General features: G+C 34.0%; 3 protein-coding genes across 3 annotated transcripts; all 3 read left to right on the forward strand.

The window, feature by feature from the left end:
* Window positions 1–1355: 1355 nt before the first annotated feature.
* On the forward strand, window positions 1356–2465 carry LOC133178218 (uncharacterized). The gene has a single exon (XM_061312964.1). It carries the CDS (start codon window positions 1356–1358, stop codon window positions 2463–2465), a length of 1110 nt encoding a protein of 369 aa, XP_061168948.1.
* Window positions 2466–7978: 5513 nt separating this feature from the next.
* LOC133178219 (uncharacterized) lies at window positions 7979–8926 on the forward strand. Its single transcript, XM_061312966.1, has one exon. It carries the CDS (start codon window positions 7979–7981, stop codon window positions 8924–8926), a length of 948 nt encoding a protein of 315 aa, XP_061168950.1.
* Window positions 8927–11304: 2378 nt separating this feature from the next.
* On the forward strand, window positions 11305–11661 carry LOC133178220 (uncharacterized). The gene has a single exon (XM_061312967.1). The coding sequence runs from the start codon at window positions 11305–11307 to the stop codon at window positions 11659–11661; it is 357 nt and encodes a 118-aa protein (XP_061168951.1).
* The last annotated feature ends 2710 nt before the right edge of the window (window positions 11662–14371 follow it).

Genomic DNA, 14371 nt, shown 5'->3' on the forward strand with positions numbered 1-14371 from the left:
CATCTTGGCATACGTTTTAAGGAAGACAAATGGAACTGATCCATGCAGAAGAATAGAAACGCAGAATAAAGATCACACGGACATGTCCATATAGTTACATGGAAAAAATCCAAAGGAAGTAATTAAACACGCAATACATGTATTATGCATTATTTTGGAGATTTTTACTTGGCTACCTTTTGTTGTTGATAAATTCCGATGTAAATCTGCTTGCACATAATAGCTCCTACCAAGAGTTTCGCGCCATGGAAAATTAAAAATTAATCCTAAACCAGCCTAGTGCTTAGGCTAGTCTAGTCAAGAAAATTCACCGAGATGACATCTATATTCAACTCTGCAAGATTTTACGAAGTTACAGTATTCAACAAAGGCAGATTCTTTTTTGCGTAAAATTTTTATAGTATCAGCATTCAACGAGTAGTCAACTCAGTGGAAAACAGTCACTTAACCGTTAATTGACCATTTTATGCAAAGCAGTTGACAGCTGTTCAGAAAAAGCATTCAACTCCTAGTAGTCAACTGTTACCGGGTTTTTCGTTGACGACTGTAGTTGATGTTCAACTAGACATTTTCGTATAGGCTGGTTAAATCTTTAGACAAGCATGTTGTAATTCTCCGAAGTCAGTTAAAGTCCTAATTTCAATAAATCGAAGTAAAAATATTTTCTTATAAAAAAAAATGACACTTTAAATTTCAATGGCCCTTTTCTTATTCTTTAAGGGATTACAGGACGTATGTACGCAGTTAAAATTCAAGCATTTGCATTTCAATGATCTTAAATTAATTTCTCCACACAGATTTTCAACGAAAAATTAAACTATGAACCCCCGTACCAGTGCCCAGGATGTGATGCGATGTGACCTGTGTGAGAAGTTCGTGGTACAGATGTACTGTGATACGTGCCTTTTTAATTTGTGTAAGGCCTGTGTAGGGGAACACTTCTCTTCTGATCTCTCAAAACATCATAAAATTGTTGATTTCAAAAACAGAAACTCTACTCTTATTTATCCTGGATGCAGCCAACACGATGAGGAAACTTGTGAAATGTACTCTACTAAGTGTGACATTTCTGTTTGCAGTTTTTGTCTTGCCTCAGATCAACATCTAGGACATAAATTAGTAAAAGTCCTGCAAGTCCAAAATGAAAAAAAGGGCTAAGATCGTTAAAGAACAATCTGAACTTAACATGGTAATTCATCCAACTTATCAGGCCATTGTTTTGATGTACAAAACAGAATGATTCAGTTAGAAAAGCAATATGAAGATCTCTCTAACGCCATAACAAAGCATGGAGAAGACTTGCACAGAGAAATTGACAAACGTGTAAAAAAAAACTTGAAGTTGAAATTGAAGAGATGAAAAACACACAACTTATATCCCTACAGAAACATTTAAATGAAATACAAAAGAAAATATCGAACATTAAGGAGGTAATACATTCATATGATACTGCTTTAGATACAACACAAATTTCCACCCTGCTTAGTGTCCCTTCCACAGTTAATGAATATAGAAAGCTTCCAAAGAAAGTCATAGTTTCCTTACCTAAATTTTCTCCAAAGAAATCATTGAGGGACCAATTATTTAGTCTGACGCCAATTCCTTTAAAATTAGATGAACACGGATACAACATTAAGATGATAGAAAAAATGGAACAAGCTGGATCCTCTCTTCCAGTCAAACAGCTGCTTGATGAACCCCAGACCGTTACCACCATAGACACTGGGTATGAGAGACTTTACAAGGTCGCCTGTCTGAATGATATCGATGAAGTTATCTGGACAAGTGGAGATGACAACACCATGAAACTCTTCAGCATTACTGAGGGATCACTACTCAAGTCAATCAAAGCCAAGTCAGAGAACTTCCCATGTGACATAGCAGTGATAAAAAGTGGAGATCTAGTTTATACTGATAGTAATGATAGAACTGTGAACATTGTAAAAAATAAGAAAGTAGAGGAGGTGATCAGACTACAAAACTGGACACCTAAAGGTATCTGTAGTACCTCCTCTGGTGATCTCCTGGTTACCATGGACAGGGATGATAGAAAACTGTCAAAAGTTGTCCGTTACTCTGGATCCACAGAGAAGCAAAACATTTATTTTGATTATAAAGGTAAACCTCTCTTTTCCTCCGGTCATTATTTCCGATCCATTACTGAGAACAGGAACCTGGATATCTGTGTATCTGATAGAGGAGCAAGAACTGTAGTGGTGGTCAATCAGGCCGGGAAACTGAGATTCAGGCACACTGGACATACACCTGCTCCAAATAACAAACCATTCAGTCCACAAGGAATTACTACTGACAGTCAGAGTCACATCCTTACAGCTGATATTAACAATGACTGTGTCCACATCATAGACCGGGATGGACAGTTCCTCCGTAACTTCGAATGCGGTCATAATTATCCCTGGGGATTGTGTATAGATACAAATGACAATCTGTTCATTGCTCAATAGAGAAACAAAGTGAGGAAAATTAAATATTACCGCTGAGATCAAGCTCTTTAATAGTCTACAATAAATATGATTGTTTTGAACATTGACATGCTGGCATTTACCATACTGAAATGCTTGTTACACTGGTCATAAAAAGTGGTAACTGTGGGAAGCATACATAGGTTTCTTTCTCTCCATTCCAGCTATTGGGATGACGACTTATCGAAGACACAGTATCAAATATCAAACTCTGATTTATTGTTAAAAATGACAAATGAAATTTTGTACATACAATTTTAAGCTATTGAAAATATATACTTACATATGTATCCTAATTAAAATGCTAATGTGAATTTTGCCAGAGAGAGAGAGAGAGAGAGAGAGAGAGAGTTGTTTTTACATTGTTGATTTCTTTCTAGCTAGAAAATTATTGACTAGTATATCATCATGATGAATCTTTTCAAATGCAACCTTGCAGGATGCTGGAAATTCATCACTTACACATTTTAAATTATTATTACTTAACAAATACGTATTATTCCTTTTTAAAATAAAAGAAAAACACATTTTTTCCATTTCGGCCAGATATTGAACTTTCCAAAAATAATGAACAAGCGGGTATCGCTATGAATCATGTTTTCTTTACAAATAAAAATGTAAAGAGGCAGTCTATGTGGAAGATGTTTTTTTAATTGAAATAAGTTCCATTTTTTCAATAGAATATTATTTTCTCTATAATATGGACGTCACTCTTAGAATTTCCTAATGTCAAAAAATAGAAAATGGATGTCCTTGTATAACTTATTATAATATGAGCTAACAAATCGAGTACATATATTACTTAAACTAACTATATGCATAGCTCACATGTAATGTGTATAAATATTAATTGTCAGCAAAACGTTTAATTTTGGACACATAACATATATATTTTACCTGTAGGCTACTAGTGGAAGCAAAGCGGGGCTGCATGCATCCTCGATTTCCCCGAATTTGTCCGAGACTCCCCGTTGTCCCTATGGTTTCCACTACTCTGTCTTTGAGGATTTTTTTTCACCGGCATAGGTTGACCATTTCTTTTTTGTTCACTTTTTGCAAACCCCTCCCAAGTATTGGTAACAAGATGATCTCTATACATATTTCGTCTAGAATCTGATGTTCCATTTCGGAGAAGTTGAGATTTCTTTTTCTGCCTATTTAAACTTGAAGTCTTAAGCTAAAATGGTTCTTATTCAAAGTCTATGATTGAATGAGAATAATAGCCTAGGCAGCACGGTTTTGCTTTCGCTGGATACTCTGTGATAAAATTGAATACACCTTTCATTAATTTATACCTTTAACTAGCTATAAATCAGAATCAGTGAAATATGATATTGAATCTAAGTTTTAATTTTTTTTCACAATGCGCATACTTTCATAATCTCTATCATCTAGGGGTACAGAGACTGAGAGAAAGAAAGAGAGAGAGAGATGGAAACTAGTTTTTAAACTTTGTCACAATGTGCATATTAAATTATAAATATAAAATTATTTCAAACTTAAAACTACAAAAAAGGGTCACTGCGCAAGACAAAATTTATCAATGTAATCGCGAACTCTATGTCATGTCTTTAGTCAAATCTCTTGAAAATGGCGTAAACAAAATAAAAAATCATACATTCTAATCGAGGATGGTTACATCATTTCATATGCCAAATTGTGGCGCTCTACATAGTTTCGTTAAAAAGAAATCAATTGCAGAAGAAAAGTTGTCCTCATTGAAAAGGACAAAAACAAAAAAGATGACGTCCCTCGACCTCGCGGAGCAGCGGAAAGAGATACAATTTGAGTTTCAGTCTGGAAATCTTCATAACTAACTTAGAAAAAAATGCAAAATGCAAAAAATATATCAGAAGTTAGCAGAGCATGTGTGTATAAATGACAAAGGAATTTTCTGAGTTATAGAGAATGCATTGGACGATGAACGGCTTCCAAGAAAAGGAATTATCAGTTAAATTCTGGTCAAAATTGTTCGTAATGTCATGGAAAGGGATATACGCTTCACATTTGAAAGCAGAGTACCCGGTAAAAAACAATTGAAGAAACCGACGAATTATCTTCATATTACCCGAATAATTGCTGGCAAAGTAAGAAGAGGTAAAGTTTTTTTTTTTGAACCACATACTATGTGTGAAATGAAGATAGAAACTGTCATGACGTAATGTTTTGACGTTACGTTGATAAGAGTGCTCCGTGGTGACAAAACATGTTTATTATAAAAATAATATATTTACATTCAGTGTAATTTTCTTTATGGAATTCATTAGAAATCTGCGACGTTCACATCTCTATAACACACGCGAAACCCTGCCACCGCGGGGTAGAATACACAATAGGTACTATATGCATTTTCAATATCAAGGAACACCAAAATGTATATATTGTTTTGACTCATTTTAATAAAAAAAAAAAAACAACTACTCTGTTAAATTAACGTAAAAATACTACAACTGTGCGTTAATTTGTCATTTTTTTTTCCTCGCAATATAATGTTCATTTGCGTTATTTAACTTTAGAACGTCACAAACGGCTTTTACGTCTATTAAGGTCAGACGACACGTTCCTCAAACATATGTTTTGTATATCTTGGTATTATATCAAAAATCATTCATAATTGTCATTCTCTTGTGATTTCTAAATTGTTTTCAATATGTTTTATAAAATAAGTATACCAAAAATTGTGACATTGGCAATTCAAAAGATTACCCATAAGGATTATATAAGAAATATCACCCTCTGCCCTTGCCCAAATGCCTGGTAAGGTACCTCAATTTTTGGTGAGGAAACTTGTTTAAGTAGCGATACTTCAATGACAAATTCTTGGGGAAATTTTTATATTTTCGAGGAACATGTTGTCTGACCTTAAGCACACCAGTTCTGAAAGGCGCTTATTTCACAATAAAATTAACGAAATAAAAAATTATGAAGAGAGAAAATTAGAGAATGTAAATACATGTATGAGCATTGAATTCTTATTTTTGGGTGTTGACGGTCCTATAACACACCTGGCCGTGGCGTATTCAATTTGTCGGCACGGCCATGTGTGTTATAAGACCGACGACATCCAAAAAATAAGAATTCAATGCCTAAGTAACATGAGTTCCATTTGATAAAATACAATGAAACTGCACATATCAACAAAATAAATGTTTTTTTTATACATAATAATGTGTTGACCTTAAATTTCTTAATGATATTATGATCTGTATTTTTAACATACCTTTATAGGGAAAAAATATCAAAGTTTTAAAAGCATGTTTCTAAAACTTCAAAGAACCTTGAATCACATTGAGATGCATAAAATGAAAATTGTTGCAGGAAAAGATTTCATATTTAAGCTTCATTTTGAGACTTTTGGAATTAAATAATAAATTAAAGAGTTATCCTTCCTGGCTGAGGATCGGATTTCCTTAATAGAAACTTCTAGTAAGCAAGCCTAAGTCCAAAATAGGAGCACATGTAATTTGACTCCAAAAACTTATAATTATCCAAAACATATCTAAATCACGTATGCAAGATTCACAACAACTCTGTATTAGTATGTATGCAGATGGATTTTTTTTACACATGCATGCGATTTACAGGAGGAGGGGTATCATTACTAAGTGTTATAATTTATTGTATTTATCTATTTATTTATTTATAATTGCCATTATTGTCCCCTTATGATGCCTCTTGTCATATAAATACCCGGTAAAAGTTTTTGACACTTCGGCAGCCAAAAAAGCAATCAGGTGTAGCGAATGCGAAAGGTATACCCAAGTGCTGAAATCGGAGAAAAATGATGCAGTACATTACAGTTTAGGGGTTCCAGAAGATACAATGATAAGCTGTATTTTGCTTTACCTCCAGTGTTCGTGTCCTTAAATAAAGCTATCTCTGGGGAATCTAGTAATACCAGCCATTATGTATAAATTGTCCACTCTGATTTAAGCATATTTAGATCATTTAACATAAGTTATAAGTTGTACATGTCAAATGCTGTTAAACTATTTTTATCAAAAATATTTTTAGAAACTTTGAACGGCTTAAAAGTGCAGAGTTCCTTTAGTTATTAGAGAGTGTTCCAGAATTTCAAGCTAAAAAAAGATTCATTTGTTGCAGAATATTAAACCTCGAATTTAAAAAATATGACAAACTGAGAGGCTTTCGTCAAAAAAGTTGTATGAATCAATCAGATTAAGAATATGAATCAATGGACAACGGGGGTAATTTATCTGTGATACGTCCGAACATCTACAGGAGAACTGAATCTTTTTCATCAAGTAGAACTTTCTCGTGAAGCCTTTTATTTCAATTTAAAAACAACGTCTTGAAGGGAAAATGTAGACCCGATATATTAATCAGATATTATATTTCTAATGTATTAAAAAGGTAATTTTAAATGTTTTGCTGTTTTTTTTTTTGGGGGGGGGGGGGTGTCCCAGAATCATCGTTTTGGATTTCAAATATGGATAACATATCTAATTATCCTGGGATAAAAATGGCATCTGGCCCGAACAGGCAAAGAATAGCTTTCTTCCCAAGTGAAATATTCTATTTATTTATTTTTTTTTTTTTTTTTGGAAAAAATCTATAATTTGTTATGGTTGCACAAAACATCTGGAATTCTCTTTCTCTTCTATGTACTCATGATATTTACAGTGAATGTCTAATTTTATTTGACCCGGAAGAATAAATAACATACAGGTATGTGGGTATGTCAATTGTTGTTGAAGAAAGCAGCCATTACTGCTTGAAATCAGGTAATATATAATAAATTTTTACTCTCAGAATTCAGTTCTGATTTCAATAAATTGATGTTAAAACATTTTTAATGAAAAAAATTACTTAGTTTTAATTTGTATGGCCCTTTTCTTTTTGTTATAAGAAGGGATTGATTGCACAAGAAGTCGTTTTAAAACAAGCATGAGCATTTTAATAATAATTTGAAATTAATTTCTCTTAGCTTAGATTTTAACGGAGAACCTATCATGGACACCCGTATCAGTTGCCAGGATGTAATGCGATGTGACCTGTGTGAGACTGCTGTGGTACAGATACACTGTGATACATGTCTTGTTAACCTGTGCAAAGTCTGTGTAGGGGAGCACTCTTCGACTGATCTCTCAAAGCCTCATAAAATTGTTGGTTTCAGGGACAGAAAATCAACTCTTATTTATCCAAGATGCACCTCTCATGATGAAGAAACATGTGAAATGTACTGTACTCAATGTGACTTTCCTGTTTTCAGTAACTGTCTTGCCTCAGATTACCATCTTGGGCATAAATTAATAAAACTCCTGCAAATCAGAGACAAGATTAAGAAAGAACAAACTGAACTCAATGAAGAAATTTTTCCAACATACATGGCGATTGCCTCTGATGTACAAAACAGAATGAGTTAACTAGGAAAGGGATATCGTGATCTCTCAACAATTATAACGAAATACGGAAAGGTCTGGCACAGAGAAATTGACAAACTTGTCAAGAAACTTAAAGCCAAAGTTCATAAGATGAAAAACAGACAGCTAGACATTTTACGAAAACATTTAAGTGAAATACACGAGAAAATCTCAAAGATCAAGGAAGCAATCAATTCAGTTGATACTGCTCTAGATTCTACGCACATTTCAAATCTGCTTAAAGTCCCTTCCACAGTTGATGAGTATAGACAACTTCCTAAAAAAATAATAGTTTCATTACCCAATTTTTCTCCGAAGAAATTACTGGCAGATCAACTTTGTAGTCTGACACCAATGTCCTTAAAATCAGATGAACGTGGCTATTGCATGAACAAAACACAAAAATCAGCAATAGCTGGGTCCTTTCAAGTCAAACATCTGCTTGATAAACCAGAGACTGTCATCACTTTGAACACTGGTTATGAATATCTTATCAATGTGGCCTGTCTGGGTGATGGAGAAATCTGGACAAGTGGAGAAGAACCCACCATGAAACTCTTTAACATCAATCAAGGATCACTACTCAAATCAATCACAATCAAAACAGGAAACATACCAGATGACATAGCAATGGGAAATTGTGGAGAAGTTATTTATACTAATCACAATGATCGATCTGTAAAAATGGTGAAGAATGAAACGACAAAAGAGATGATCAGACTACAGCACTGGAGACCTCGTAGTGTCTGTAGCACTTCTTGCGGTGATATCATGGTTGTCATGGACACAGATGATTGGAAACAATCAAAAGTTGTCCGTTACTCTGGCTCGAAAGAAAAAGGAACCATTCAGTTTGATGATAAAGGTAACCCTCACTATTCATCTGGTTTTTGTTACAGATGCATTACTGAGAACAGAAACCTGGATATATGTGTTACTGATAGTAAATCTAGAGCAGTAGTGGTGGTCAGTAAGTCTGGAAAACTGAGGTTCAGGTACACTGGACATACTCGTGCTCCAAAGATCATACCATTCAATCATCACAGACAGTCAGGGTAACATCCTTACAGCTGATTATAGCAATGACTGTATCCATATCATAGACCAGAATGGACAGTTTCTTCGTTACATAGGTTGTGGACTTAGTTATCCCTGGGGACTGTGCATCGATATAAATGACAATCTGTCCATTGCTCAGTATGGAAAAGGACAAGTGAAGATTATGAAATATTACCAGTGAGATTCTTCATTGTAATATATTAGAAGATGTGGAGATAATTAATGCCTGATTTCATGAAGTCAAAATTTTATTTCCACCTAATCCGGAACAGCGAAACCAATCCGACTTCACTAGCTGAAAGATAAAAGATTGCAAACAAATCAAATCGGATGTTGTCCAAACACTGTAGTGGTTTATCTATAAAATCATTATATCAGGTTTTTCCCTGAATTAGATCCTTAAAGTACATGTATATACTAAATTTACGCGAATCAAATTTTCACTACTTAGAGTCTATATTGAAAATATATTTAAAGATTGATTTAGGAAATAGAAAAGTAATCAGTTACTGAAGTGTTCCGCAAATAAATCAAAATATTTTTCATAATTGGTCACAAACAATACTATGCCACTCTAACTCTTGTATTACTGTGATCTGGTATCATAATTAGTTACAATATATATATTAAATTGCTAATATATCTGCGTCTTTAAACCCATTAACTCATTCCGAAGTGTGATTTAAGTAACTCTGATTATAAAGCCATCTAAAATTGTTTTAAATAATGAATTAAATACGCTCTAATATTGTATGATCGAGTAGAGATTCAGGGGGTTCGGGTTCGAATCCGTCACATTTTTTCCCTCGCTATTTACATATTTGGTGGTGCCGAGCCATGCCCTGGAAGTGACATGTTAATGACCTGCAATGGAAGAGCCTTCGCGGGCGAAAACCTTAAAGGAGGAAGAAATGTGGCAGTTAGGCAGATTCGATGGCAGATGACCAGGTAGCTGAATTGGTAGAGCCTGAGTAGATCTAGAGATTTGGGGAGGGGGGAGTCGAATCTCGCCAGTTACACAAATATAATATGGTTTAAAGATTAATTCCAGATTAAGGATTTTTAATTTCATTTTTCCCATAATGTCTTTATGTTGAAATACAATTATTACTGTTTGAAGCCGGGTTTTTTTAGCCACAAAATCTTTTCTACCATCTACATGTACCTGAGAGCTCTTACAAACTTGTGAAATAGTTATATATTTCTTTTACAACTGCATGGTCATTGAAAGTCTTCATTGTCAATATAAGTCCACCTTTAAAAAAATCAAGACCGCTGACCCAAATTTCAAATTTGATTGTTTCTTTCCTTTATTTAATAAAAAGAATAAGAAGGCTTTTTTTTTAAAGATACATCTTAAAGAATTTTGTTGTAACTTTAGAATTATAATAGCTTTTGATTTATCAGTTTCATCACTGAAATGGATAGTCACGGTGTCGCCTGCTCATCCCTAGCTACCTGCATATAGCTATAAACGCATGCTGTGCGGTTTTCACGGCCTGAGAACTTGGAATTTCAATGTAGAAACCCAATGCTTGTATATACATTGAGATTACCTTGTGAATTTCACCCACAGTAGACGACCAGTGAGATTAGTTACGATCCACAGCAGATGACATTAGATCTATTGTCACATGCATGACTTCTGTTTATTGTGGCATCAATTAATGTTAATATCATTATAGACTGTCGCAGACTTAAATTGAATTTTAGAGTCAGGTCAATAAATGAAACCAAACAATGCAAATAACATGTTGAGACAGGGATTGGGATATTTTAATAAATGCTGACGTAGTGTTTTGCCTTTAATTTATTTAATTTCCTTCCTATTTACCCCATATTGGGGACTAAAAAATATACTTTGAATTTCAAGTATCCTTTACCTAACCACATTTTAAACAACATTATCGAGCTAAAACACATTTCTTATCTGTACAAAGAAGCATATTAAGATCACCCAGTAGTTTCACATTTCATATCTGATCAGAAGCAGACTAAGATCACCCAGTAGTTAATATTTCCACCAACTTCAGTATTAAACTTAATTTCAGATCAGAAACAAATTTTAACATCTGATATCAAGATTTTCCCCCAGAGCACCAAGGTAAATAACAATTCATTAAAAGCACCAAAGCTCTTTATAATTTCTTTTAACCGATAGCAGGCATGATTTACGGCTTTGATCTAAGATTAATTACTCCGGTATACTTTGAATTTTTGTCATATTTTCGGTTTTCTAAGTAATATACGCATGATTTGGATCATGTTACTGGATTGTGTATATTTTCATCTTGATGGAGGAAACTGCCATTTCTGCATGAAATTCGGTTTTTTGTTCTACAATTTCAGAAATCTGGACAAGTGGAAGTAGTATTATTATGGAACTTTACTACATCAATCAGGGATCACTTTTCAAGTTAATCACAACCAAGCCAAGGAACACGCCTATTGGTATAGCAGTGATGCAAAGTGGAGCTCTAGTTTATACTGATTACAGTGATACATATAGAACTGTGAACATTGTGAAGAATGAGAAGATAGAGGAGATGATCAGTCTACAGAACTGGAAACCTCTAGTTGTCTGTAGTACATCCTCTGGTGACCTCTTGGTTATCATGTTCAGTGTAAATGGAAACCATTCAAAAGTTGTCCATTACTCTGGCCCCACAGAGAAACAAACCATTCAGTTTAATGAAAATGGTAAACCTCTTTACGCAGCACAGTTAAGGCTATAAAAAGGGGGCGGAGCCTAATTTGTATGGGAAGTATTAACTATGACATCAAACAAAACCAACAATTCTTTAAAATCCCACAAAATGAAATGATCTGCTATTTCAAACAGAAGGAGACCATCAAACTATATCAAAACTTACTATGACACGCTGTTTTGTCGTAAGTTACCGGTAAATCCAACACAGCAAGGTATAAACATGTCACTGATCGCGATGCACCTGTCGATGTGACGTCATTTCGTAAAACTTGACGCAGTTTGTATGCAGTGAGAGGTGGATCAAGTAATATTTTCACAACAAATAATGTATTCTATGATTAAATGAAATATCATTTACAGATATTTTAAGAGACCATTAACTTAGATGCAATGTCTTCTTTATGATTTTATTCATATATTTTCCGTACATTTCCTTTTTAATTGATACTGCCGTATATTTGTATGCAAGTACATCGGAGGGTAATGTAAGGGTCTTAATAAATCGATCTAGTGCAAGGGCATACACTCAATGAATCATAGTAAGCTTTTACAATTATACTCTAGAAGTATTAAGGTATCTGAAAAGTGCTGCAATCCTAATGAAATCTTGAAAATGAAATATTAATATCTATATTTAATGCTTTAATGCCGTCGACCAGCAAAAAATACAACATGCAGTTTTTTGTAAACTAAACTGAATTTTAACTCTGATTAATGGTAAAAAATAAATTAACACAAATTGTCTTTGTCATGCCTGGTCTCATTTGTCTGTATTTGTTGTACGTCCAAGAGTCAGAGAGAAGGGGGTGTCAATGCATTAGAGTCAGTGTTTCTGTGTTATAGAATAGGACAAGACAGTGTTGTATTGAAGTCATTGCCAGACCGGAAAGAGGTTGTCAATGCTAGTGTATTTAAAAGTGCAACACACACACACCCACACACACAAGCACACACACACACACACACGCACACACACAAACACACAGAGAGAGAGAGATTGTTAACGTATGAGTCAGTGCTAATGGGTTTTAGAGCCCAAGATGTAGAGTAGGTTCCATTGCCATGGTATCCCTCTAAACAAACAGGGGAGACTATTGTATAACGTCTGTTTCAGTGAATTTTGGTGTCCATGTTACCCAAATATTTCGACTTGGAGAATTTTGCTATATGTAGCAATATGAAATCAGCTATAGAAGTTTGCCAAAATTAGAGTGTCTCAGAATACTTTACAGGTAAAATATTCAAAAGGATGTGTTTGATATTCCACCCACTTCATTTTACTTCAGATTGGGATCTACATGTATACGTACTCCTGTTTATAAGTACACATTATGTAGCTGAAGAGACATGTTTTTAATGTTTCTGCTCGAGATTAAAAATTGCCTTCAGAATTTAGATTCTTACCAAAACTGTCTTTAGCATATGATATACCGTATGTGTGTGTGGCCTATTTTGTTTCTTTTAGCAGACGTAATGAAGAAAGGTAATTTTTGTGTTGTATTTTCGATATTTAGACGATGCAATATCAGAATTTGTTGCATTTCAACAGTGAAATACTGTAAATAATTTATGGTATAAAAGTGATATTCTGTCACAGTGTGAAAGTACATCAAACTGATATTCTGTCAGAGTGTGACTGAATATCAGAAGTGCGACAAAACTCTATTTCCCTTCCCTTCACGAAGAATGTTTTTAAAAAAACCTCCCTGGCGTGTTATAAGATGGAGAGAGTAAATAAACCACCCTGATAGAAACTAAAACCGCTAATGTTTCTCCAAATATGTTGTTGAAATCCATGTTAACAATGTATTCAATCTCATCGCTAATCTATGACGTCTCAACTGCTCAACTATGATGTCACAGCCTATGACACCGTGTCAAAAAAAGACAGAGGCAAAGGGAAAAATCATAGAAAGTTTTCAAAAATTTTATCTTTGCTGATTACTTTTGATTGAGAAAAGATGGGCTTTCATATTTGACATGTTCATTATCTGTGACAAGGCGTTTCCGCGAATGCTATGCTTTTTTACCCCTTGACCTTGACCTAAATATTTGATCTAATTTCCAAAAAATTAATATTCCTGATTAATTTTGAATGACATAAGATAGGGCGTTCATCTTAGGAAGTTTAAGTGTAGTTTTGATAAGCTATAATCTTTGCAATAACTGTTATTAATTCAATAATCTTTGTCTTTTTGTATGTAACACAGACTAAGACAGGACACACAAACAAGACAGTTACAATATGCCAAAAATAATGACATCCCATCTACTAAGACACCGAAAGCGGGAGACCAAAATTCTTTGAATTTGCTTGTACTGTATTTAAGCTAATTTGAATCTAAACGTCGGGAAAATGCATGATTAACAGTTTTAAAATTTTAGTCAAGATTTTTCCACAGTAAAATTATATAGAATTCACACCCAACTATAAAGCCCTATGTACTTGTACAATATTATGGATGATTTTGATTCACATACAAAGAAAAGTTTTAATCAAAAGTATTTCTTTTTCTTAATCTCGGTTGCTCATAGTGTTTAGAAGAGAGCATACAATACCATAACTCATCTTTTCACTCTTTTGCGTAAAAAATGGGGGGAGGATATGCTTATATTTATATGCAGATACACAAAGACTAAAAACTTTTATTTAAAAATAAATATTGTATTGTATACACAAATCCATTTCAAAAGTCTGCCACCTTATATATAACAATGTAAAACAAAAATTAAAC

This window comes from Saccostrea echinata, unplaced genomic scaffold, assembly GCF_033153115.1.
Source record: "Saccostrea echinata isolate AGI-Se365-2 ecotype Australia unplaced genomic scaffold, CSIRO_AGI_Sech_v1 ptg000002l, whole genome shotgun sequence".
In the NCBI taxonomy this organism is placed as follows: domain Eukaryota; kingdom Metazoa; phylum Mollusca; class Bivalvia; order Ostreida; family Ostreidae; genus Saccostrea; species Saccostrea echinata.

Bases quoted from the DNA above. Each gene is read 5' to 3' on its own strand.
- LOC133178218 (XM_061312964.1), top strand. From the start codon at position 1,356: ATGAAAAACACACAACTTATATCCCTACAGAAACATTTAAATGAAATA.
- LOC133178220 (XM_061312967.1), top strand. From the start codon at position 11,305: ATGGAACTTTACTACATCAATCAGGGATCACTTTTCAAGTTAATCACA.
- LOC133178219 (XM_061312966.1), top strand. From the start codon at position 7,979: ATGAAAAACAGACAGCTAGACATTTTACGAAAACATTTAAGTGAAATA.